Genomic DNA, 23,134 nt, shown 5'->3' on the forward strand with positions numbered 1-23,134 from the left:
AATAGATTTATAGTCTTGTGTATTGTGCTTCTGTCTATTCTTGTGCTAGGCAGTATTACTATTTGTAAATTTATTTATATTTATTGTTATGAAAAGAAATTATGTGAACTGAGCACTGTTCAATTTGTATAATGCTGCAGTAACCTGTTTTTCAGCCACTAAATTATTCATCATCAGAACCACAACCATCTTATCAGTTTTTACACTACATTTCTTTAATAAGCACTTTTGATACTGTGAAACTCATGCTTTTTAAAAAATTCAGAGACCAAATATTGTCACTGTACCTTTCATAATAGTCTTTGCTAATTAACTAAAAAACCTGATTCTAATGTAGCTTTTAAAAAAAAAATTCAAACCCTGCTTTGTACTTGTTAACATACATTGCAAATAATGTGATGAAACATCTGAAATATGTTGGAGCTTAGCATTTAGTCTACTTATACCTCTGTGAGCAAAAATTGATATTTATATCTTGGGTTTTGTCTGTTCCTGTGCATTCAGAGAATTTCCCAGTGCTGTATCCAGGTGCTCCCAGGCTTTTCTCTCCCACACCCATCCATGGATTAAAGCTGGAGGGTGCAGGATGCTGGAGTGGCCCCAAAGGGCACTTTCTTGCTTGAAAATATGAAGATCAGGGGCTTGGAAACATCTGTGCCTGTATCCTCCCAGTGCATCCCTCCATGGCAACCTCTTCCAAAGGGCACCATGATGCTCCACGTGATAATTTATTGTCCAAGGACAAATGTGATGAATGATCCTTTGCTGTGACTGGTGTCACCTACAATGTCTTTGCTTTTTTAAATAAACATTTCTTAGCACTATGCCTGGGGCATTCTGGATGTGCTGTGTGGTGCCTGCTCTGGTGTCATGCTGGGTTTCCCCGAGCTTCAGAGACCCTTTTGCCAAATTGAAGGTGGATCCTTGGCTCAAATCCACCAGGAGAGTAAGAGTTTACAGGTATTCAGGTATTTACTCTGAGTTTACAGGTATTTACTGTCAGAGTTTACAGGTATTCACTCTAAGAGTTTACAGGTATTCACTCTAAGAGTTCTTCCTCTGTGGTGTCACCCTGTTCCTGAAACCCTCTGAAATGCCTGGAAAAGCTCTGGAGTGGGGACAGGGGCTGGCAGGAGGGATGCTCAGAGCTGCCCCACCCCAAACAGGTCCTGTGCCACAGAAAAGGGGCTGCCCAGTGCCACAGACACCAGGCTCTGCTCAGGACAATGACAGAAGACACAGAGGTCAGGGAATTCCCCGGGAGCTGAGCTCACTTTATTGCCTGTCAGCAGTGACACCTTCCAGCCAGGAAGTGACTCACAAGACCCTTCCCATCCCCACCCCAGGACAGGGAGACCTCCTACAGACTCTGTGGGATGCTCCAGCCCCAGGAAGTGTCCAACACCTTCACCCCAGGGCAATGCCAGCACTGCACTTGAGCCAGCTGTCCCACCTTCCATTGCCATCCCACCTCCTCCTTTTGAGCCCAAGGTAAAAATGTGTGCTGGGGAAATGACACAGCCAGAGGCACTGGAAAACTTCAAATTTCTCCTCCACAATCAAGATGATCAAAGGCTACCTGAGCAGCAGGGTACAGGTCCCAGCAGGTGACACCTCCCCTTGGCTCTGCTGCTTCCAAGGAGGAACCAGGTCACTGGGGCAGGAGCACCTGAGGCCATCCTCCCTCCTCTCCATGCTCTGCAGGAACCAGAAAGGACACGAGATGGGTGACAGGCACAGCCAGGTCAGCCACAGCCTGCTGGATCCTTGGACATTCCCACGGGAGCAGTTCCCAGATTAGCTCACTGAGGTCTTTCCTGGGCCATCAGCTACTCATAGCCACATCTACTCTTTGCCCCCCCAGCGAGGGGAAGGATGACAGAAATTCCTCTTCACAGTTTATAAAACATCACTTGGAGGCTGCTTCTCATTTCCTGGTCTTGTTACCTGGTCAGCTTGAACCCAGCCAGCTGGACACTGGCCCTGGCCAGGGGTCTGTGCCTCCAGCTCTGTCCAATCTCATGAGACGTGTCTGACCTGGTGCTTGTTTGAAAGACCAAGGGCTGGCAACTAAAACAGGAAAATATTTTGGATTCTTTTTAAAACCAAGTTCTGCACCAGGTCCAGATTCCAGGCTTGGCTTGGGACAAGTTCATCTTCTGCCAAGCTGCCCCTCTGGCAGCACCCCCAGTGCCAGAGGGGACTCTGCATGGATGGCAAGACCATCTCCATGGCTTAAAATACTTAAAAGCACTGGTGTCCTTTATTTAGGCACATGAGCAAGAGTCCAAGGCTTCAGTTCAAGGGCTGAGGAACCAGGGGGCAGGTGAGGTCTGGCTGTTGTCCTGGTGCTTCTCCTACCCTGTGGTGATTGCCCAGCTCAGGAGGGGTCATCAGTGTCCACCCTGGACAGGAGATGGGCAACCTGGGCCTTCTGTGGGCCGGAGATGTGCTGAGCCATCTGCACGATGCAGTCCACGGTCAGCTCGGGGTTGGCCTGGAGCAAGCTGCAGGGCACAGGGCAGAGAGAGAGAGAGGTTTCCTGAGTGACTGCAGTGAGAACTGCCTGGGCTCCACCAGCTGCTGTTCCCATCCCAGGGACCCCTTCTCATGGCAGCTCCCACAGGCACTCACCTCCGGATGTGTTTGAGGATGTAGTCCCGCTTCAGGTACTTGATGTTCTCCCTGATGGCTGACTGGGTGCCATCCTCCTCCTGCATGTGCTTCTCCAGCCACTCCACCACCACCTGGTTGTTGTCCCAGAGGTAGCCCTGGAGAAAGCAGCACTGTGGGAAGGGGGTTCTGCTGCCTGCACAGCCCAAGCCCCCCTTCCTCCTGGAGCCTCAAATCCAGGCCATGGGATTTTTCTTCCCTGTCGTGCATCCATTTGCAAGCCATTTAAAAAGCAAAAAGGTAAAACATGGCTCCTTTGCAGGTCCTACTTCCTGAGGCAGGCACAGCAACATGTGCTTCATTTGAGAGCAGCTCAAATGCTAAAAACCCCACTTTTGCCCTAGGAAGCCCTGCCATGGTAAAAAAATATTTACCTGGAGACCACTTTGCCATTGCTGAGCACAAGCACCCAACTGGAGTCACCTGATTTGAAGAGCCAGCCCCAGCTCAGGGCTGCTTCACTGCCCATCCTCACACATTGAAACACCACTGAAACCTCTGAATGGTGGCAGACCGAGGTGAGATCTCTCGGGATGCCCTGCCTGTGGAGCTGCCTCAGGAAGCCGGGGCTGGGGGTACCTTGTCAGCTCCTTCCGTCTCCATGAACCAGCGCCGCAGCATGGACTGGATGTGGATGTGGCTGAGCTCGCTGTTGGCCTTCAGCACCTCCCCCTTCACCATCTCCTCCAGCAGCAGCCGCCGCAGCCGCCAGTAGAGGAAGGAGCGGGCGCTCTTCCACTCCAGGATGTCCTGCAGAAACCGGAGCGCAGCCCGGGTTTGCCGGCGGCAGCTCCAGCTCCGGCGGGATGAAGGGCAGAGGGCAGGGATGTCACCGGGAAGGGACTTTCCCCCCACCTTTGCCTGTCACCTCAGAGCCCCTCCCCTGCGCCCGGCTCACCGTGATGACCCCTTTCTCCTGCATGCGGCCCGGGGTGTCGTGCAGGTCTGCGAAGCGCACGGCCACCTGGTGGTACACGGGCAGCAGCAGCTCCTCCCGCGCCTTCAGCTGCTTCTCCAGCTGCTTGCGCTGCGCCTCCGACAGCTCGGGGGACCCTGCGGGACACAGCGGGCTGAGCAGCTACCCCGGGGATGCCACCAGGGCGTCCCCTCTGTGCTCCCACATCAGCCACCACGCCCAGTGCCACGGCTCTTTCCTTGGCACACTGACACCAGAGCCATACAAGCCACAAAGAGGTACACTCAGTGCCTGCTACATGAGAGGAGAGATGGCATTTGCAAGGACTTTGTGGGGCCATGTTGTAGCAGGCCAGAGGGACATGAGGGAAAGGAACTCCCAATGCAGCAGGAACCAGTTTAACGTGGCCATGGCCATCCTTCATCTCAAAGCATGGGAGAACACCCCAGCCCCATTTAACCCATTGACAGAGCCCCCAAGACAGGTGTTCTAAAGTACCACCACATCCCCTCAGCTCCACCAACAGAAAAGACATAAAGAGTTTTCACAGGACACTAAAGGACTCCTGGTGGTTGCCACCAAAGTGCTTGAGCCTCATGTTTAACTTACCACCACCAATGTCCACAACCCCAAACTCCCTTTCCTTACCCAGCTGTTTAACAAGCTCGGCATAAACTGCATCAATCCTTCTCATGGTCTTCACCAAATCCTTCTTTCTGAACTTGATCTCCACTGTTCCTCCAGGCTCCAAAATGCCTCCCCTGGAAGGGAAGTTTGGTAAAGCAAGGACTGGTGCGCATGGGAGAATAAATCCTAGGCAGCTGACACACGCAGGTATTTTGGATGACACACACAGGTGTTCAGGATGCTGACCTGCTCTCCTTGTCAGCATAGAGCTCCACGTGCAGGGGGTTGATGGTGGAGTCGATGACCACCCAGGAGCCGCCGCGCAGCTCGGCGTGAGGGGGGATGTACACCAGCACCGGCTGCTTGAAGTCCCGCAGGCTGTCCACGATGAAGGCACCGAACTTCAGCATCTGGTCGTACATGTCTGAAAGCCAAAGAGACTCAGAGGCTGGGTGTCCCAATTGTCACTGTCCCAGCCTCCTCCCAGATGACCAAAAACACCTTGTCTATTGGAGAGACAAAGCATCCTGCAAAACCAGCCAGCAGGAAGCCACCAATCCCTGAGACCTCTGCCCTGCGATCCCCCACGACCTCCCCAGCCCAACTCAACCCCACATCCCAGAGTGGTGCATACCCTGGTAGGCTGGGCCATCTCAGGACCCTGTGGGGTGGCAGGGGTGACAGAGGTTTGTCCCACCATGTTCCCATGGTGTGTGCATCCCAAGCACAGGTACCTTTCATGCCGCTGGAGAAGCCTCTCCAGTTGGCAAAGATCATCAGCGGGAGGTGCTCCCGGTTGAAGTCTCGAATGGCCTGGGCTGTTTTAAAAGCAGAGTCTGGGAACCAGACCTGTCCAGCCTGCTGAATTATCTGGAAAAGACAGTGAGCAGCTGAGACTGTGCCAGTTCTCCCTGGCATGCCGCATGAAACAGCTGGAAGAAAACAAACTGCCCCAGCACCCTTGATTTCACCTCAGTTAAGGACAATTATGCCCAAGGATCATGCTGAGCTATTACTCCTCCCTTCCCTCCAGTTCCTCTCAGATGCCACCTGGCCCCAGCTGTACCCCACTCACCTTTGCCTCTGAGTCCAGGTTGGCAGGGTCAGCGGGTATTGTCACCTCCACGGTGCGGGTCTCAACAGCGATGACACCCACGGGGAGACCTCCCAACCTATGGCAGGGCAGGGTGGGCTCAGCAAGGCCAGTTCCCCTCCACCCCAACCCCACCAGAGAGCTGCTCCCTCTCCACCATCCCAAAAGCAGTGCCGCAGCCAGGGCTTGAAGGTGAGGGGCCACACAGGCAGGATCCCTGCTCCTGGCAGTACCTTGCTCTGCCAACCACCACGGTTGGAGCCCATGGCTTCATGATCTCCATGAAGCTGCCCTGGTCGAAGAAGCCGCTCTGCCAGGTTCCTTTGAGATCTGCAGAGCACAGGAAAACGTGGAGAGGGGAAAGGACAAGCACTGAAAGGTTCCTGAGCACCAACCCACAGCCAAGAGCATCTTCTGCACCTACAGGATGCATTTGGGAGCAGTGCAGCACTAGCCCTGGGTTGTTCTCACTTACTTGGATGGGGTCTCCCTGCCAGCATCCACCTGGGGTCATAGGGGACTTTGGAAGGGACAAAACCAATTTCTCTTTCAACAGGGTCAACTATGGCAGTGACAGGCACTGGGCTCTGGTTATCCTGTAAGGGAGACCCCGAGGGCAGGTCACCAGCCAGGTATTGGTGACACCCCCACCTCGCCCCTGCAGCACCCTCCTACCTTGGGTATGTATGAGAGCCACTGCAGGATGGTGTAGACCCCCGCGAAGTCATCTGGGACAGTGACATGGGAAACACCGTTGTTGTGCATGATCTGCACTCCTCCCAGCTGGTTGTTGGATGTGTAAACCTCCCGTCCCAGCACCTAGGGAAACACATGGGGCTTTGCTGACACAAGAGCTGCTCCCTTGCCCTGTTTGTCAGCCCAAACCTCTGCACAGGCAAATTCCCTCTGGGCTGAGTCTGAATCTCCATCTCTGTCCAGGCTGATGTTCCATGGGACAGGGAAGGAGCCCACACAGGTAGTGGTGAGGAGGACAGCGCCATGGAGGACATGCAGCCAGAGCTTGGTACCTTGTTGAGAGCTGTGACACCCGTGAGGATGATGTGGGAGTTCTCCACCTGGATCACACGCTGGCCCAGCCTCACCAGGTAGGCACCGATCCCAATGGCACGACAACTCACCTGGGCACACACAAAGGGACATGTGGGGTCACTGGGGCTGCAGCACAGACCATGAGCCCCTGCAGAAGGATGCTGTGAAGGGCTCAGCCTCCTTGCTGCATCCTGTTACCCTTCCCATGGTGACTTTAAGAGCCAGCAGGGAAGAGGGGAGGAGCAGAGGGGGAAGGGCCCCACTGTACCATGCTGATGGTCACTATTTCGTCATAGGCACGGGAGGACTCCCCAGCAATGGTACCAGCAGCTCTCAGGTTTTCCACCCCAAATCCATTGTCCTTCCCAATGATGTCCAGCAGGACATACCTGCAGAGAAAGTAGAGCTGTGGTGTGGGAAGCACTCACTTGCACTGATGTGCCTGGCAGGATGCTGAGGTGGGAGCTGCATCCTGGTGGGGTTAGGGCCGAGCCTGGGGTGGCTCTGTGTGTCTCACAGGATATGGGACTCACCTGGACTCTCCGCCTTCTTCCACGTGCTCACAGCGCACCGAGTTCATGCTGCTGATCCTCGTGTAGTCCTGGGGAGTCAGGTACAGGTACCTGAACCCCTGCAAGGAAAGAGGAGAAGGATGACTTGTGGAGCCTCCCACACACATGTTCATGTGGTGGCCCTTTCCCAAAGCTATCCCAAACCATGCCGTGCAGCAGCTCAGGGACCAGAGCAGGACAGAGCAGCCATGCCAGCACTGTCACCTGCACCTCCACCACCTGGGAGAGGCCAAAGGAACCATCCCCATGGTGCTGGGTGCAGGTATGGCTTCAATCCCCGCTCTAATCCCACAACTTGACATCCCAGTTTAACTCTGCTCATCCCTTCCCCAGCTAGAGCCTCAGTTGTCTCCTGTGCTGCAGGAGGGGAGGTGCCCACACACCTTGTGGGGCTCAGCTGGGTCCAACCAGGCCACCTGGAACATGTGTTTGATCTCGTCAGCGAAGCCGATGCGGGCGCCGCTGTTGGCGGCGATGTAGATGCGGGGGATGCCCTCGGCCCGTGCCAGCTCCGAGGCCCTCAGGAACACCAGGTCCTCCTCAGGCCCAAAGGAGCCAATCTTGTGTGTGATGTCATTGCAGATGAGCACAATGTCCCGGCCTTTGGGGTACTCGGGGGTCTTCAGCTTCATTTTGAAAGCAACCATCCCCACCTGCCTCGAAACAGCACAAGGTTACAGGGAAGAATCTCCAGAGAGTCAGAGAGTCACAGAATTAACCAGGTTGGAAAAGACCTCCAAGATCATTGAGGCCAATGCTTGACTGATCACCACTTTGTCAACTAGACCAGAGTACTGAGTGCCACATCCAAGAGACACAGGGGCTGAGCTGCAGGTGGCACTAACCAACAGCCAAAATGGTTGAGGAGCATCTCCCAAGCTTTAAACACAGCCAGACTAAGCCACCAGCCATTCCCACTTGCTTCCTCTGCCCAATTCCAAATCATTCCCTGCTACCTCGTTCCCTCCAGGGACCCTGTTCATCTGCACGAGGTGCCCCTGAGAGTCCAGGACCAGCTCAGTGTAGGTCATGATGTCCTTGGGATACAGGTCCGAGGAGCCCCACAGCTTGAAGAGAGCCTGTGGAGACACAGCACATTGCTTGGGATGGTTTGGCTTGGAAGAGACCTTAAAGACCATCTAGTTTCAGGAATTTCAAGAGCTAGGAATTGGTTTAGAAATGTTTAATACAACCAAAAATGTTGGAGCTTGGGCTCTTTTTGTTTTCTCATTCGACAGCCTGAGGAGAGGGACCTTTTCCTCAGGTGGGAATATTTGGGGAGGGTGGGGATAAAGAGCAGTAATTTAGAGTCTCTTTCTGCTCAGCCAGACTCACCTGCCTGATCATCTCTGGGAAGTCATACACGTAGGTGGTGCCCAAGGACTGTGCCTGGAAGCGCTTGGCCTGAAGCAGGTCCTTGGTGACATAGGGGGTGTTGATGAGCATCCCATGCTGCGGCCCGTGCTTGTCCCCATACGACTGGAACATGATCTGGAAAGGAGAGCAGAGGGTTGACTGCCTTTCCTGGATGTCATGGTGACTTTTTCTGGAGCACTGCTGAGCCCTGCTTGGTCAAGGTGATTTTCCACACTTTTTTTTGCTGTTGAGGGGACTGTCACACTGATATTCTGTCAGTACTAGTGACACCCTAACACTGACCATCACCTCCAGCATTCAAAACTGCCCAGCTCCACACCAGCATCAACTCAAGGAACCCAACAGGATGAAGCTCAGCACATTTTGAATACAACACCACGCCAACTGGATGCCGATGGATGAAACCAATCCAGCTGTGGGAATGCTGTTTAAAGTCTGGGGGCTCTGGGCAGACCAGCACTGTGGGTGCACAAAGAGTTTTGCAGAAGCCCCCCCAAAGCTCTGCTGCAGCTGGCAGCACTTAGGCAGCCACGGTTGAGTTTCTGCAGTCACTGCTGGGGTTACTCACGCTGCCAGTGCCAGGGTCCCTCACTTCCTCATAGAGGCTGATGTCCAGGTAATATCCAGACTCATTGGTGAGGAAGAGGCGGATGGGGATGGCAGTGGCAGTGGGCGTCAGGCGGATGTTGATCTTCACCTCAGCCTGCAGCACCCGCAGCTTCCAGAGGCGGCTGCCGTAGCGCATCACCATGGAGCGCACCGACTCCTCGATCTGCACGGGGATGGCACACGGGGGGGTTGGTGACCCCAGGGACAACACTGAGCACACAATGCCACGGCTGGAGCAGCCCTGTTGCATGTCCACCCCAAACAGCCACTTAGGATTTGCTTTGGGTGACTCCCTTCTGTCTCTCCATGCCTCCTGGCTGGGCCTGGTGCTGATATCCACCCTCTCCACCGGGGACAGGGAGAGATGGTGGGAGGTGGCTGCCCATCTGTGCAGTGGTCCTGAGCACAGGAGATGACAGAGAAGCTTTTCCAGGACAGAGGAAGCAGGACCCCAAGAAACACACCTTGGATGGATCCATGATGACAGTGGGCACGAAGTTGAGGAAGATGTGGTTGCAGTCAGTGCGCACGATGGTGTTGTTGAAGGCCACCTCCAGCTCATCCATGGCCTCCAGGAGCAGCCGCTCGCCCTCGTTCTGCAGGTACTCGAAGGAAGCCTCCTGTGATGGAGCAGGTGGCTCAGCAGGGGCCAGGCCACCCCCGCACCCTCACCGTGCCCCCGGGCGCCCCGGCGCCAGCCCTGCCTTGGTGATGAGGTCGGAGTGGCGCACGATGGCGCGGATGAAGAAGCGATAGTCGGTGGCCTCGGTGCCCGCCTGAACCTTGGCGGCCCCCAGGTACAGGTGCATCTTGTGGTTGGCACAGGGGATGGCCGTCAGGTCGAAGTTGCGCATGCGGCTCAGCTCCAGCTGGAAGGCGAGCGCCGGCTCCAGGTGCCGGTAGATCCGATCCTCTGCGAACTGCCGGGCACAGCCGTGAGCCAGGGCCACGCCAGCGCCGCGCCGGCACCGCTCCCACGGGAGCTTACCTCGTCCCTGGCTCTGAACGTGAAGAACTTTGGGAATTCTCTCTGCAGCAAAAGGGAGAGAGAAGACAGTGTGAATAGGGCTAGCCTGCAGAGGATTGTTCTGATTCTTCATGAAAAAGAAAAAAACTTTGCAGGCGTTGTTCTCCCCCAAAAGGGAAAAGGGCTGGGAGGGATTGATTAGATTGGATTTCAGGAAGAAATTGTTCCCTGTGAGGGAGGTGAGCTCTTGGCACAGGCTGCTCAGAGAAGCTGTGGCTGGCCCATCCCTTGAAGTGTCCCAGGCCAGGTTGGAAAGGGCTTGGAGAAACCTGGGACAGTGGAGAGTTCCACCACATGGCAAGGAGTGGAAGAGGGGGAATTCTAAGGTCCCATCCCACCCAAACCACTCTGGGCTTCTACTCTGTGATGGCTTCTAAAGGCACCTTAAAGCTATGGAGTGGCTCTGCAGGAACCACGATACTGGAAACATGAGCAGGATAAAGGATGATACAGGAGATGAATCACTCATTGAACTGATTAACTAATTCCCAGCTCCTGAAGCACAGTGGGTCCATCCATCACTCAGTGCTGTGTCTGTAAGGTATTTATAGATGTCAGAGTCTCAGTTGCACTAACCTGCTGGGCAATGAGGAATGTGATTCTCCGGAGCCCATGTTCAACGAGGATATTTTTCTATACAGAAACAGAAGATGCCACCAGTTAAGAGAGCTTAAAATCTCCACTAAGGGGGCAAACAAATCCTAAACGGCAGCATTTTGGGGTGCACTACATGGAGAGGAGGCAGGGTCTTGGGGTATGGTGTTCTGGCTTGCAGGATTTACAAAAAGAGGGTCCAGCCCAGCAACAGACCTTGGACTGGGCAAAGGCTTTGAAGATGGGCACCAGCTTCTCATCTTCCATGTGGTCAGCTGAGCAGAGCGCAATGTTGAGGATGTGGATTGGCTCCTCACGAATGTTCTGGCAACAAAACCCTACAGTCAAGTCTGGCCAGCAGCACGAATGTTCTGGCAACAAAACCCTACAGTCAAGCCTGGCCAGCAGCATCAGTGCTGTCCCAACACCACCTGGGGGTACCAGCAGCAGCTTCATGATTACCTTGGTGTCCTCCTCATCGTAGGTAGTGGCCTGTGCATCACTGAGGAGCCCGCTGTCCGACGAGGAGTTGGAGAAGCATGAGATCACTTCATCAAAGTTCCTGCCCAAACAGCAGAGGTGGGGTCAAAAGACAGCACATTGTGCCCACCCCCTGCCTGAAGGGACAGCACCAGGGACCCACTGAGACAGGGACACAGGTACCAGCACAATGGCCCCACCATCCCACAGCAAACCCACAGCTTATGAGATACAGCTCTGAGCTCAGCTACATTAATGTGCAGAGGGGTTTAACCTGTGCCATGCAAGCTTTTCCCACATTCCACGTGTCCTCAAAAGCCACCTCATGTCCCCACAAGGTATTGTACTGAGAATACCCAGTCTGCAGCTATGGTGGGAAATAGAGCTGCCTCTAGCACCACCCAGCTGCCCCCAGCTGTGGCTATTCCACTCCATTTTGCTCTCCAATGGACAAACACTGGCCAAGTGTGTCACTGCACCCCCACCTTGTGAAGTCCTCAAATCTGCGGAAGGCCACCATGACTCCCATCCTCTGGCTCGTGGGGCAGAAGCCACTGTCCATGAAGAGCTCAGTGCTGTGCCGGGCCAGGTCAGGGTTGGAGATGCTGATAGGGACGGATATCCTGCCGTGGGGAGCAAGTGTCAGCTTTGGGGAAGGCACCCTGTGAGACCACACAGCTCCCACAGGGAACCTTGACCCGGAGAGGACTCATCCTGCTCCACTGGCAACAGGACAGTGTGGTAGCAGCACCCACTTTGCACAGAGGGGATGATACAAACCCCAAAGCTTTGTGAAAAGAAAAGCTTTGTGTCCAGGGGAGCAGGACAGGTGTGTGGGAGGGACCCCTGTACCTGTTGGGATGGGAGGAGGGCAGCATGAACTGGAACTCCACGAGGCAGGTGCCATCAGAGAGCTGCCGGTGCTGCAGGCTGTGCAGCTCGTAGGCGATGTAGCCCCGCCGCACGTACACCTGTGAGGGGACACAGGAGGTACCACCGTGCCCCTCCACTCCTGGGCCCCCCCATGCCACCCTTGGGCCCCCTCTGTGCCCCCCAGGCCTCACCTCCAGTGCTGCCATGCGCACCACCTTGTTGGTGTGGTAGAAGAACACGGGAAGCACATCAAAGATGGAGGTTTCTGACAGGATCAGTTTCTGCGGGAAGAAAGCAAAATTTAGGGCAAGGATGAAGTGGGACCTCCCTGCTCCATTTAAGGGGTGCCTCAATGTGGAGCTGGGCAGGACTGGTCACCAAGGTGGCATGGAACACCCAGCCCACCACAGGGAAACCACAAGAGCCAGACATGGATCCACACATCTGTTCCTTCCCAAATGGAACATGAAGCAATGAATAGGGACTGGCAGCACTGGGGTGCACCCCCTCCTCTGCTCCACACAGCCACAAGAGAAGGGCTTTGAGTGATTTTTGGCTGTTTTTAAGACTAAACCACTTGCAGCCAGATTCTCTCCCCAAAGCCACCCAAATTCCCTCTGGAAAAACACATAATTCCCAACCTTCAGGTTTTCAGGGCAGTACTCATGTCCATACATGTCAATAGCAGAGATGAAGATGGACTCAACCTGGTTGTGCCGCAGCTCATAGGAGGGCATGTGAGAGGCAATGAGCACCTGCCAGGGGAGAGAGGAGCTGGGAGCTTGGGGGACAGGGATGGGGACAGGAATGGGATGGCACTGCATGGTGCTGGCTGACCTGCCGGGCTCTCAGAGCCACTTTGGAGTGCTCAGTCTTGCTGAGTTGTGTCAGCTCATGGAGGATGGTCGTCAGCTCATCAGTCAGCGTGGGGTCACGGCCACACAGCTGGTCCTGCAATGCCACAACCACCATGGCTCAGCTCCGGCTCCTTGCTGTGTGGGATGGCTTCATCCTGCATCCCAGCCCCACACAGCAAAAGGGAACAAGACCCAAGGCACTAAAATGGGCTCTCTTTGACCCAGGCATAGTCACACAACACCACAGAGGGAAGATAATTAAAATAAAGCGATAAACGAGGCAGGAATGAACACTTAAGCAATGCAGAGCTGCTTTGACTCTTCCCTACCACCAGCCTTTGCTCCTGGAGTCTCAGGCACGAGTTGTACTCACAATTAACATGATCACCAGCTGGTTCTTCTTGGCCACCTGGGCATGGGAGAAGATGCTCTCCAGCACGGGGGTCATGTTGGGTTTGCATTGCTCACGCAGGCTGATGACACACTTGTCATAGTGAGCTGTGGGGCAGGGTCTGGTGAGCTCTGCAGCTCCTCTAGAGAGCCCTGCAGCTCCCCCAGAGAGCCCTGAGCCCTCACCATGCTGGAACTGTGTCTCCACTTGCAGGTAGCGCCTGAGCAGGTCCAGCACCACCGCCTTCATGTAGCCTCGGATGCCGCTGCGGTACCTGGGGAGCAAAAAGCCCATCAAGCTGTGAGGAGGTGGCTGTAGGGGGACAGGGGGGGTCACAGACAGTATGGGGCTCACCTCTGCACCAGCTGCACCAGGCTCTGTGTGTTCATGAAGAAGACCTCCCGCTCAGCCTTCCTCTGCAGCGTGGCTGCATGGGTGTCCAGCACGTTGGCGATCTGTGAGGAGAGGGGACAAGGTCCATGGTGGCTCAGGGGCACGAGGCTGCCATCTCCCCCTTTGTTTACTCCACCCAGAGCCTTTCCCTTGTTGTTGTTTTTTTTTCCCAAAGTGAAAAATACGAAGTGACAAATGAATATAAAAAAGAAAGGCACACATAGAAGCAAATACACATATAAAAGATCAACCTCAACAAATTTCCCTCTCTTATTTAATTTGTTATAAAATCTCGGCACCACAACTTGAGGCAGGAGCTCCCAGCTGGCTCCAGTGAAGAGGATGTGAGCCCCCTTTGCCACTGACCTGCTGGCTGGGGAAGCGGCAGAGCACGGAGGTGATGTTGCTGGCGTACTGCGCCATCACCTTCCGGATGGACTTCTCCACAGCCAGCGGGATTCGTCCCGAAATGCTCGTCATGATCTCCTGCAGCTCCAGCAGGGGCAGGGCAGGGTCCCGCAGGGTCTTCATCAGCTGTGCCACCCACTCCTTCACCTGTGGGAGCAGAAGTTGGTGCTGCTGGTCTTGCCCTCATGGCAAATGGGTGGGACACCTGGTGCCTGGCATCCACCTTGGTCTTGAAGTAGGGCTCGGGCAGGCAGTAGCCGTTCATGACGTTGGTCAGGTTGTCCAGAACATTGCGGAGAACCTGGTGCTGCTTCTCGCCAGTGATGGGGAGGGTCTGCTGCGCTGGGAGCCCCCCTGTGAATGGCTGTGCCTGGAGAGGGCAGAGGGAGGTGAGCTGAACTGTTGTTGTTGGCAGAAACAGACCTCCTGAGAGCTGCAGCTGCCATAGGAACCCAGCACAACCCAAAGCTTTGAGTCAGGTGTGAGGAAGCACCTGACATTGAGCATAGTGGATGTGCCAGTGTCTCATGACAAAAATAACATGGAAAAACTGGAGATTTTAGTGCTATAAATGCACTTTTTAGTGCATGTGAGCTCCTGCACATCGAGGAAGCAGAGCAATCCATATGGAGCAGCCCTTGAACCCAAAGACAGCCCAAGGACATGGCATGACCTTCACTGTGATGTCCCACTAGAGCAGCTCCTCCATTTTGCCCCCTAGGGAGCATTCCCAGGATGCCAAGCGGGAGCTGGCAGGAGGGGGACAGCAGCCCCTAGGAGACTCACAGGCTTCACTTTGGAGGGATCATCAAGCTGGAGGCGAGCGATGATACAGCCGGCCTCCAGCAGCGCTCCCGGCCGCTTGACGTAGTGCAGCTGCCCCGCCTCCTCCACCGCCAGCGTCATGATGATCTTCATCACCTGGGGAGAAAGGGATGCAGTAACCAAGCCAGCAACACCAAAAATGTTGCTCCTCCAGCTCTTCTGCAAAGCTCACCTCGATCTCTGCATAAACCTTGCCCTCATCCACGTGGCCGCCGTCCTCCACCACGTACTGCAGCAGCTTCCCCGCGCAGGGCGAGCGCAACACCGTTGGGTCCTTCTCCTTCTCGAAGGTGCACGTTTTGTTGCCGATGGTGATCCGGTACCTAAGGGACAGGGAAAGATGTCACCAGCCGGCTGGTGGCCATCGGGAAGGAGGGATGGGGGTCCTGGCAAGGGGTACCTGTCGATCTCCTCTTTCATGTAGGTGGTGTAGCTGCAGCCGTCGTAGGAGAGCAGCAGCCCCCCGTCGTTGAGCCGGTGCACGTCGATCTCGATGTGCGTGTGGTTCATGATGACCACGTAGGTGGTCAGCGACTGGCGGGCCACCTGCGGGCAGGGGACACCCTCAGTGCAACCCCAAAACACACTGAACAGCGAGGCTGGGGGCTGGGGGGGCACCTCCCCATGCCCAGTGCCATGGGATGGGGCTGTGCTGGGAAGGCAGGAGGCACAACATCAGGCTGCACCGAGGAGCTGTTCAACTCTGCCCAGAACTGGTTAAACTCAACTCACAGCCCAGAACTGGTTTAACCCACAGCCTAGAGCTGGTGCAACACATGGCTCACCTGCCACTTTCATTGTGAGTAAGGAGTTTTGCATGAACTCCAACTAATTTGGTTTAAAAGCAAGAAAATGAAGTCCCTTAATAAATTCAGAGCAACAGGGTAAATTAAAATGTCTGTCAGGTTAAAATGAGGTTATTAAGGTTATGAGGGTATTAAGCTCATTTTTATGTTGCCCATTTTTAAAGGACAGCTTTGTATTTATTTCAGTTTTCTCCCTTGGGACAGAAGCATGTCCCTGACCCCTTGAGAAGCACTGTGGCTGGTTTGGGGGGAGCACAGCCCTGCCCTCACCTGCAGAACGTACTTCACACCCTCGCAGAGGAGCTCCACATCCACGATGTTCAGCAGAGAGGCTGCTGGCAGCACCTGGCCCCTGAAACACAATGGAGGGATCAGGCCCCAGAGCATTCCCAGCCTCTCCAAGTCAGCAGTGCTCCCAGTCCTGGTGGGAGGGCACGATGGTGACCAGAGGGGACAAGTGTCAGCTTTAAGTGACCCACATGAGCACCATGCACAGCCAGACCTGGAGGGAGGCCAGGCACTGGGAAAACACTCAGATAAGGCACGTGGGAGAGCCCTGGGAGTCCTCCAAGGCTGGAGGAATAACCTTGATATTCAACAACAAAAGCAAACTGCACAGCCAAGCCACTTCCCCTTGAAAGCTGTTTTCCCAGCCATGGGAAGCCTTTCCTACTGTCCAGACAAAGTGATAGCTGAGGATCCAGATACCCCTGTCCCTGCCTGTCACAGCGCTACTGTCACTAAATTTGTAAAGCAAAACTGGAAGGAAGATGCCCCAGAAGAACAACACTTAGGTCTCCACTGTGGCTGCCCCAATCCTGGAATTCCTCAAGGCCAGGTTGGATGGGGCTTGGAGCAACCTGATCTGGTGGAAGGTGCCTCCCACATGACTGAGCCCCCCCTGGGCAGCCCCCACTCCGCACCTCTCCAGCGTGTGCAGGAAGTCACTCATGCACGTTCTGAAAGCAGCATCAGCCACGTTCAGGGCACCACAGACAACCCCCAGCATCGTGTCTGGCTTCTCTGCCTGTGGGGGCAAAAACAACAGGGTTTGGGTCTTACCCCAAGGAAGGGGAGTGGTGACCCCTGGGCATCACCCCCACCTGCACTTTCTCAGCAATCAGGTGGTCCAGCCAGCCTGTGTGTATCTCGTTGTTCTGGAAGCTCTCTGTCTCCAGCAGCTTGATCAGGTACTCCACCGTGGTCCGGAAATCCCCACGGATAGACAGCTCCTTCAGGGCCACCACCATGTTCCTTTAAGGGAGAAAAGCCCTTCATTAATGACCGAGAAGGTGGCATTTGGCTCCCAGTAGAGGGAACTGGGGAGCTTCAGGACCTAGGGCAATGAGCTCCTGAGCCCCCAGCACGTTTTTAACCACTGCATGTTTTGGGTTGGAAGTGACCTTAAAAATTCTCTTGTTCCACCCCCTGCCATGGACAGGGACACCTTCCACTAGATCAAGTTACTCCAAGCCCCATTAGCCTGTCCATGAAACTGCTGCTCAGTTCCTGATGGACACTGCTGCTCATGGGCACTAAGCAATGCTCAGCAGATGACTTCAACATGAAGATCAGGTGGATGAACTGGGGCCGTAGCACCACCACAGTCCCAAAAAGTCTGGCTTTGGCCAGACAGCCAGGTGCTTAGCATAGCAGCACCATTCTGGTCCTGTCAGATAAAACCACTTTTCCCAGCTCACACACCAATTGTGACTCCTCCCAAGGACACACGCCCTCCAACTCATCCCGCCACACTCACGAGGTGGCCTCCTCCCGGTTCTCTCCCCATGAGAAGCAGTGTCCAAACTGGGAATCAGCAAACTCGTGCAGCCCCCCGGCTGCTGCCACGCTGAAGTACCCCCAGACATTCTTGCTGCTGCGGAAGTTCAGCTCCTGCACTGTCCCCGAGCTGGGCTTGAAACCCTGAGCCAAAACAGAGCAGAGATGGAGGAACCAGGATTGAGACTCCTGCAGCAAGACAGGCAAGGGGAACCTCCATGGACTGCACTGATCCCATGAACACTGTCTGGCTGGGGAGGACCATGCCCAGTTCAACCCCACAGGTGGCAGAGTCCCCTTGTCCCCACCCCCACCCCAGCTCACCTCCTCTGGGTTCTCGCTGGTGATCCGGGCAGCAATGACGTGGCCCCTTGGCACAGGGGGGTTGGAGGGGCTGTGGAAGCAGATGGGGGTGTCCCCCCAGGGGCTCTCCCCATACAGCACCCGGATGTCTTTTATCCTGTGCAAGGGGATGCCCATTGCAATCTGCAGGAGAGACAAAGGCCTGAGCTGCCAGGGAGACACCGACAGAGTCTGAATGGAGAGTTCCCAGTGGGAAGCCAGAGTAGAAGGAAAGCTGCCACACCTCTTTCACCTGCACCCTCCATGCTGGGATATGGGGCAGCTTCCCTCTGCCAGGCTCCAGTCCAATGCTCCTCCCTAAATTCCCAAACTGCCTCCTTCAACACCCCTGGAGTGAGCTGTGTGTGCAGGTACCTGCAGCTGAGCAGCCGGGAGGTTCACGTCCGCCACCATCTCCGTGCATGGGTGCTCCACCTGCAGCCGGGGGTTCAGCTCCAGGAAGTGGAAGCTCCCGTCCTCCCCGTACAGATACTCCACGGTGCCTGCACTGACGTACCCAACCATCTGTGCCAGGCGGACAGCACACTGCAGGAGAGGGAAACCCCTGGATCATGGAATCTTGGCTTGGAAGGGACTGCAGGATCGGCATCCAGCTCCTGCTTGTGCAGAGGACACCCCCAAAACCCCACCGTGTTCCTGAAAGCCCAAACGTTCCCTGGATTCTGGCACAGCTAGGACTGTGATCGCTTCCCTGGGGAGGCTGTTCCTGTGCTCGACCACCCTGGACAAGGAGCCCTGCTCAGCTGCGGGATCCCTCCCTTCTTTAAAACCCCAATAAACCCAGGCCAGTTTCCCACTAAAACTTGTGCTGTCCCTAGCTCAGGCCACCTACCTTCTCCATCATCTCGGTGACAGCGGGGGCGGCGATGGTGGCAGGTGCCTCCTCAATGATCTTCTGGTGGCGGCGCTGGATGGAGCAGTCCCGGCTGAAGAGGGAGATGGCGTTGCCATACTCATCTGCCAGGACCTGCACCTCCAGGTGCCGGGCGTGCTGCGCCAGCTGCATCAGGAAAATGGGGGATCCGGGCGCCTCTGCCTGCACCTGCGGCGGGGGAGAGGGTCGTGCTCCGGCATCACGCCCCGAAGCTCATCCCAGGATGGAGGCAGAGCTGCAGCAGGAAGTGGGAGGCGCCCCGGGTGGGAGCAGGACCCTGCCGGGACGGGACGGAAGAGGGATGGGGGTCCCAGGCACCTCTCACCTGCCGGAAACTGGCACTAAATTCCTCTGCTGCCTCCACTTTTCGGATGCCTTTGCCCCCGCCACCTTCTGCTGCCTTGATCATCAGGGGGTAGCCGATCCTCATGGCCACCTGAGAGGGTCACGGCTGGGATGACTGTAGTGTTTTGGTCCCCAGCACACCACCCTGACAGCCCACACAACTCCAGGCATCCCTGAGCAGGATTATCCCAAGTGACATTCATTCAGTGGGACAAACTGCTGCTGGCACAGCCTTGTGTCACTGTGGTGTGTGCTGGGAGGTCAGAATGGCCAGGGCAGGCAGGCTCTGAGGAGGAATCATGGTGGGCAAGAGATAAGCAGCTGCCTACAGGCTCAGCTTTACCTCCATGCCTTCCTCCACATCCTTCACGCAGCCCTGCGCATACGTCTCCAGGGGGATGCTGATGGCCTGCTGATCATTCTGGTCCTCCTCAGACCACTGAGCCACCAGACCTGTAGATATGGCCAGGGCTGTGGTCACCACCAGCTGGCACAGCTGGGGTGGCATGCTGGGTGTGCCCAGGGAGCTGAGGGTTCCATCATTTCTCCTGTTTCCATGCACTCCATCTCCAAAATCCCCCTGCCCAAATTAGCTGCTACAAAGAGGTCAGAAATATGTGTGGCCAGATGGACCAAGGACCCCAATCCAGGTGCTTGTTTTGGGGGGAAGGAAAGGCAGGAAGGAGGGAAGAGGGGAGCAGAGAGGGTGTGGGGGCTGTGAGGAGGCACTCACCACTCCCACTCCACGGCAGTGTGGGGATCTCCAGGGTCTGAGCCACGATGGTGGAGGCAACTTTGTCCCCCAGCGCCCACATGGCATCACTGGGGGGACCTTTGGAGAGGGACAGAAGGGCTGAGGGGGTGGCCAATGCACCAGCTCATCCCCACATCACTGAGTTGGCCCCACCAGCCTTCTGCAAGGACTGAGGATGCAGAAACCCCCCCAGACCCACTGCCCAGCTCAGGACAAAGCTCAACCCTTCTCCAAGGGGAGCTCAGGCTGGGAATCCCACAAGGTCTGTTCCCACCCAATGTTCCTCTGTCAACACTGCATCAGCCTGAACATTACAGGGAAAACCCAGAAAACAGCAGGATTCCTGGGAATGCCCCATGAAACCAGCCTGAGGACTGCCACTCCATTGGTTGGGCATGCCAGAGGCACCAAAGGGGCATTCCCAGTGCAGTGTCCCTGGCAGTGACTGTGAGTGCACACACCAACCCAACAGCCAGCATGGAGAAGCAGTGAGACCTTACCTAGGAAAGCTATCCCATTTTTCTGCAGCAGCTCTGGCAGCTTGTGGTTCTCTGAGGCGTGTCCCCAGCCAGCCCACACCGCCTGGCACAAGGAGAAGCAGCAGTGGGAGCGTTACCCCCGTGCTGGCACCTCCCAGTGTGCCCAGCTCCTCAGCACACGGACATCACCCCCTTCTGGGGTGTCCCCTCTGCCCAGGAACTGCCCTTGGCAAGGAGGGTGGGAGACACACAAATGGCCAAGACCTGGACTGGGATCCGTTTGGAAATGTCCACGATCAGCTCCACGTTGGCATAGTTGTTGTTGTTCGTCCCTCCAGGGACAGGCACGTAGTGATCTGCCATCTTGATGTACTCTGCAAGACAGCACAGGGAGTGGTGGGAGCCAGATCCCTGAACCAGATCCCTGAACCAGATCCCTGAACAGATCCCCTTCCCAAATCCACCATCCTGGGGAGGCTGGAGCAGGGAAAAATTATTTACTCCTGGATTTGGCTGTGCAGGAGTGAAGTGTGTGACGCCAAGCTGTGCAGAGCCCTCACGTGCCAGGTAGGAAAGGGCTGCCCCAGCTCAGCCCCAGGTAGGGAACTTCCTTTTTGGGGACATTTTCAGGAACTACCTGCGTTAGCCTTGAGGTCCTCGGGGGTGACCATGACCACGAAGCGAATGGCACGCTCGTTGCGGAACATCTCGTAGGCCCAGCGGCGGATGGAGCGCATGCACTTCACAGCAGCGATGCCATTGTTGGCAATGAGGACCTGGGGGCACAGGGACAGGGGGTGGCAGGGTGAACCCTGTCCTTGCTACCCCAAGGGACAGCAGTGCAAGGGCAAGGGATGGAGCAAAGCAGGGGGGATGTGTTAATCATGAGATTTCCAACTCCTCAACAACATTGCTGATGTCTGGCGCTGGGGATAACCAAGGATGGGATTTTGGCCATCATTTGTGCCAAGCTGCTGTGTGGGATTCCCCCTCCCAGCCCATGAGAGCGAGTGAAACCATGGAATGAACAGCTCTAGGCTGCCATTGCTCTAAGCCTGGCAGACACACAACATTTGGGCAGTGCTCAAAGATGTCCCTGCAAAAAGCAGTGACCCCCTAGCCAGGCACAAGCAGGGATGTGTGGGGACAAACCTTCTCGATGACACGGTTGCCCCCAAAGCGGGTGACGAACTCGGCTGGGGAGGCCACGGAAAAATCCCGCTGCAGGTCCATCTTCCTTTGGCTCCTCTTCGCCAGGTTTGGCCCTGACATGCTGGGCCTGTGGCAGGATATGGTGGCTGTCACTGAGCCCAGGGCCACTCCAATGAGCCCTCCCCCAGCCCCAAAGCCCTTCAAACCCTGTCCTGCAAAGGTCACCAACAGTGTGACGCAGGCAGGACATAAGGAAATTCCTTATTTGTGGAAAGATGGAAGAGCAGCACGGATACTGCTGGCAGCACCACCTCAAACCCAGCGTGGCAAGAGCCACTGTCGGGCTGTGGAGTGTCACAACACGTCCCTGGAGCCAAAGGTTTGTTATTTTTAGCCAGAGCAGAGCAGCTGGAGGAGGCAGGCAACAGCATTTGGCTTCCAAGTTGTTTCTTCTGGATATATCAACTGTGCTCCCATGAGAGCTGCCTGGCACAGCCAGCAGGGAGTGAGCTGCCCCACATCCAAAATAGAGATTTTGGAGGGCACCCCCTGCCCTGGTTCTTGCAGGTGGCACTGCTGTCACACAGCCGAGGACACTGGCTCTCCCCCTTCAAAGGGAGCAGGACTGGGGGCATCACCCTGTGGTTCCGAGGAGCACCAGCACGTGTGCACCCCAATTTTACCAACAGCAATGTACCAACCACAAGCACCCGCCCTCCCTAACCGGGACATCCTTACCCGACCACGCTCCGACCATCGGGGTTGCCATCCGTACCTGAGGCCAGCGCTGGTCTCCAGACGGGCGCTCACGGTGGGGAGCTCGGGGACGGTACCCGCCACCCCGGCCAGGCTGCTGCGCCGCCGGCCCACCCTGAAGGCCGTGGTCATCAGTTCATCATCGGAGGAGTTGTCGTCGAAGGAGCCCAGCACGAACTTGGCGAGGGTCGGGCGGCGCAGCGCCGCGGGGTTGTACACGGCGAGCTGCTCCTGCTCCGAGCCCGCCCGCCCGGCCCGCGGCGGCGGCTGCCGGCCCGGGGGGCTCTGCCGGCCCGAGGGGCTCGGCCGCGCCGGGGGCCCGGCTGCGGGGGGCGGCTCCCCGGGGCTCTTCTCCGGCTCCTTCTCCCGCTCGCACCGAGGGTTGGACATTTTGGCCCAAAGGAGCAGCAGCACAGCGAGCAGGAGCAGCGCAGCCGCCAGCATTCACGGGCCCTGGGGGAAACGGAGCACGCCGGTCACGGCTGTGCCGCTGAACACACGGCCCCGTCCCGCAGCGCCCGGTGCCGGCCGCACTCAGCCGGAGCTGTTTCCCCTGCTCCGTGAGGAGCCGGGGGGTGACGCGGCCTGGCCTGCCCGGCCCTCACAGCACCCTCGGGATAGCGGCTCCCAGCCCGGCCCTCGCACCGGGGGCGTTGAACGGGACCCCGAGGCGCGGTAAGTGCGGTCGATTATCCCCGTCAGAGCTGGGCATGGGGGTGAGGGAAAAGCGCCACAGCCTCCGCAGCCCCTCACCTTCCCCTCAGCCCCTCGCCCTCCCGGCCTCCCCTCAGCCCTCGCCCCCTCACCATGGCTACCAGCCCCGTGCCCCCTCCGCGCCGGGTCACTCCGGGCCCCGGGTCACTGCGGTGTCACCGGTCAGTCCGTGTGTCCATCTGTCCCTCCCCGCGCCCCGGGCCGGAGCCCACGCGGTGCCAGGGCCGCCCCCCTCCCCGGTTGTTCCAGTTTGGTCTCACACGTGACGGTCACGTCAAGCGCAAATATTTCCCTGCTAACGTGTCTGGAAAACTTCTGCGGGAGATGAGGGTGGAAGGAGGGAGGGG

At 56.5% G+C, this 23,134-nt stretch overlaps 1 protein-coding gene across 3 annotated transcripts; it reads right to left on the reverse strand.

The window, feature by feature from the left end:
• Positions 1 to 220: 220 nt before the first annotated feature.
• Positions 221 to 23,024, reverse strand: ACACB (acetyl-CoA carboxylase beta). Of its 3 annotated transcripts, XM_084217554.1 has the most exons (53): positions 22,880 to 23,024; positions 22,093 to 22,526; positions 21,318 to 21,444; positions 20,803 to 20,941; positions 20,430 to 20,539; positions 20,187 to 20,268; positions 19,666 to 19,764; positions 19,276 to 19,385; positions 18,913 to 19,023; positions 18,546 to 18,755; positions 18,068 to 18,238; positions 17,675 to 17,836; positions 17,331 to 17,494; positions 16,675 to 16,825; positions 16,495 to 16,598; positions 15,842 to 15,923; positions 15,166 to 15,311; positions 14,938 to 15,088; positions 14,727 to 14,861; positions 14,164 to 14,310; positions 13,899 to 14,087; positions 13,494 to 13,594; positions 13,325 to 13,413; positions 13,122 to 13,246; positions 12,729 to 12,842; positions 12,533 to 12,646; positions 12,083 to 12,172; positions 11,871 to 11,989; positions 11,504 to 11,641; positions 11,001 to 11,100; positions 10,755 to 10,862; positions 10,521 to 10,577; positions 9,906 to 9,947; positions 9,622 to 9,837; positions 9,382 to 9,537; positions 8,877 to 9,080; positions 8,267 to 8,422; positions 7,888 to 8,010; positions 7,315 to 7,584; positions 6,893 to 6,990; positions 6,628 to 6,748; positions 6,338 to 6,448; positions 5,985 to 6,128; positions 5,785 to 5,905; positions 5,543 to 5,639; positions 5,292 to 5,388; positions 4,951 to 5,086; positions 4,463 to 4,640; positions 4,238 to 4,350; positions 3,572 to 3,726; positions 3,253 to 3,423; positions 2,635 to 2,771; positions 222 to 2,507 (listed from the first exon to the last, which is right to left on the reverse strand). In XM_084217554.1, exons 2-53 carry the CDS (start codon positions 22,515 to 22,517, stop codon positions 2,381 to 2,383), a joined length of 7,143 nt encoding a protein of 2,380 aa, XP_084073680.1. In that variant the 5' UTR covers positions 22,518 to 22,526; positions 22,880 to 23,024; the 3' UTR covers positions 222 to 2,380. The 3 variants fall into 3 exon arrangements, with proteins under 3 accessions (XP_084073679.1, XP_084073680.1, XP_084073681.1); XM_084217553.1 differs by having other exon boundaries at positions 221 to 2,507; positions 13,122 to 13,413; XM_084217555.1 differs by lacking the exons at positions 19,276 to 19,385; positions 20,803 to 20,941; positions 21,318 to 21,444; positions 22,093 to 22,526; positions 22,880 to 23,024 and having other exon boundaries at positions 13,122 to 13,413; positions 20,430 to 20,486.
• Positions 23,025 to 23,134: the final 110 nt, after the last annotated feature.

This window comes from Fringilla coelebs (assembly GCF_963513975.1).
Source record: "Fringilla coelebs genome assembly, chromosome: 17".
Taxonomy (NCBI): Eukaryota; Metazoa; Chordata; class Aves; order Passeriformes; family Fringillidae; genus Fringilla; species Fringilla coelebs.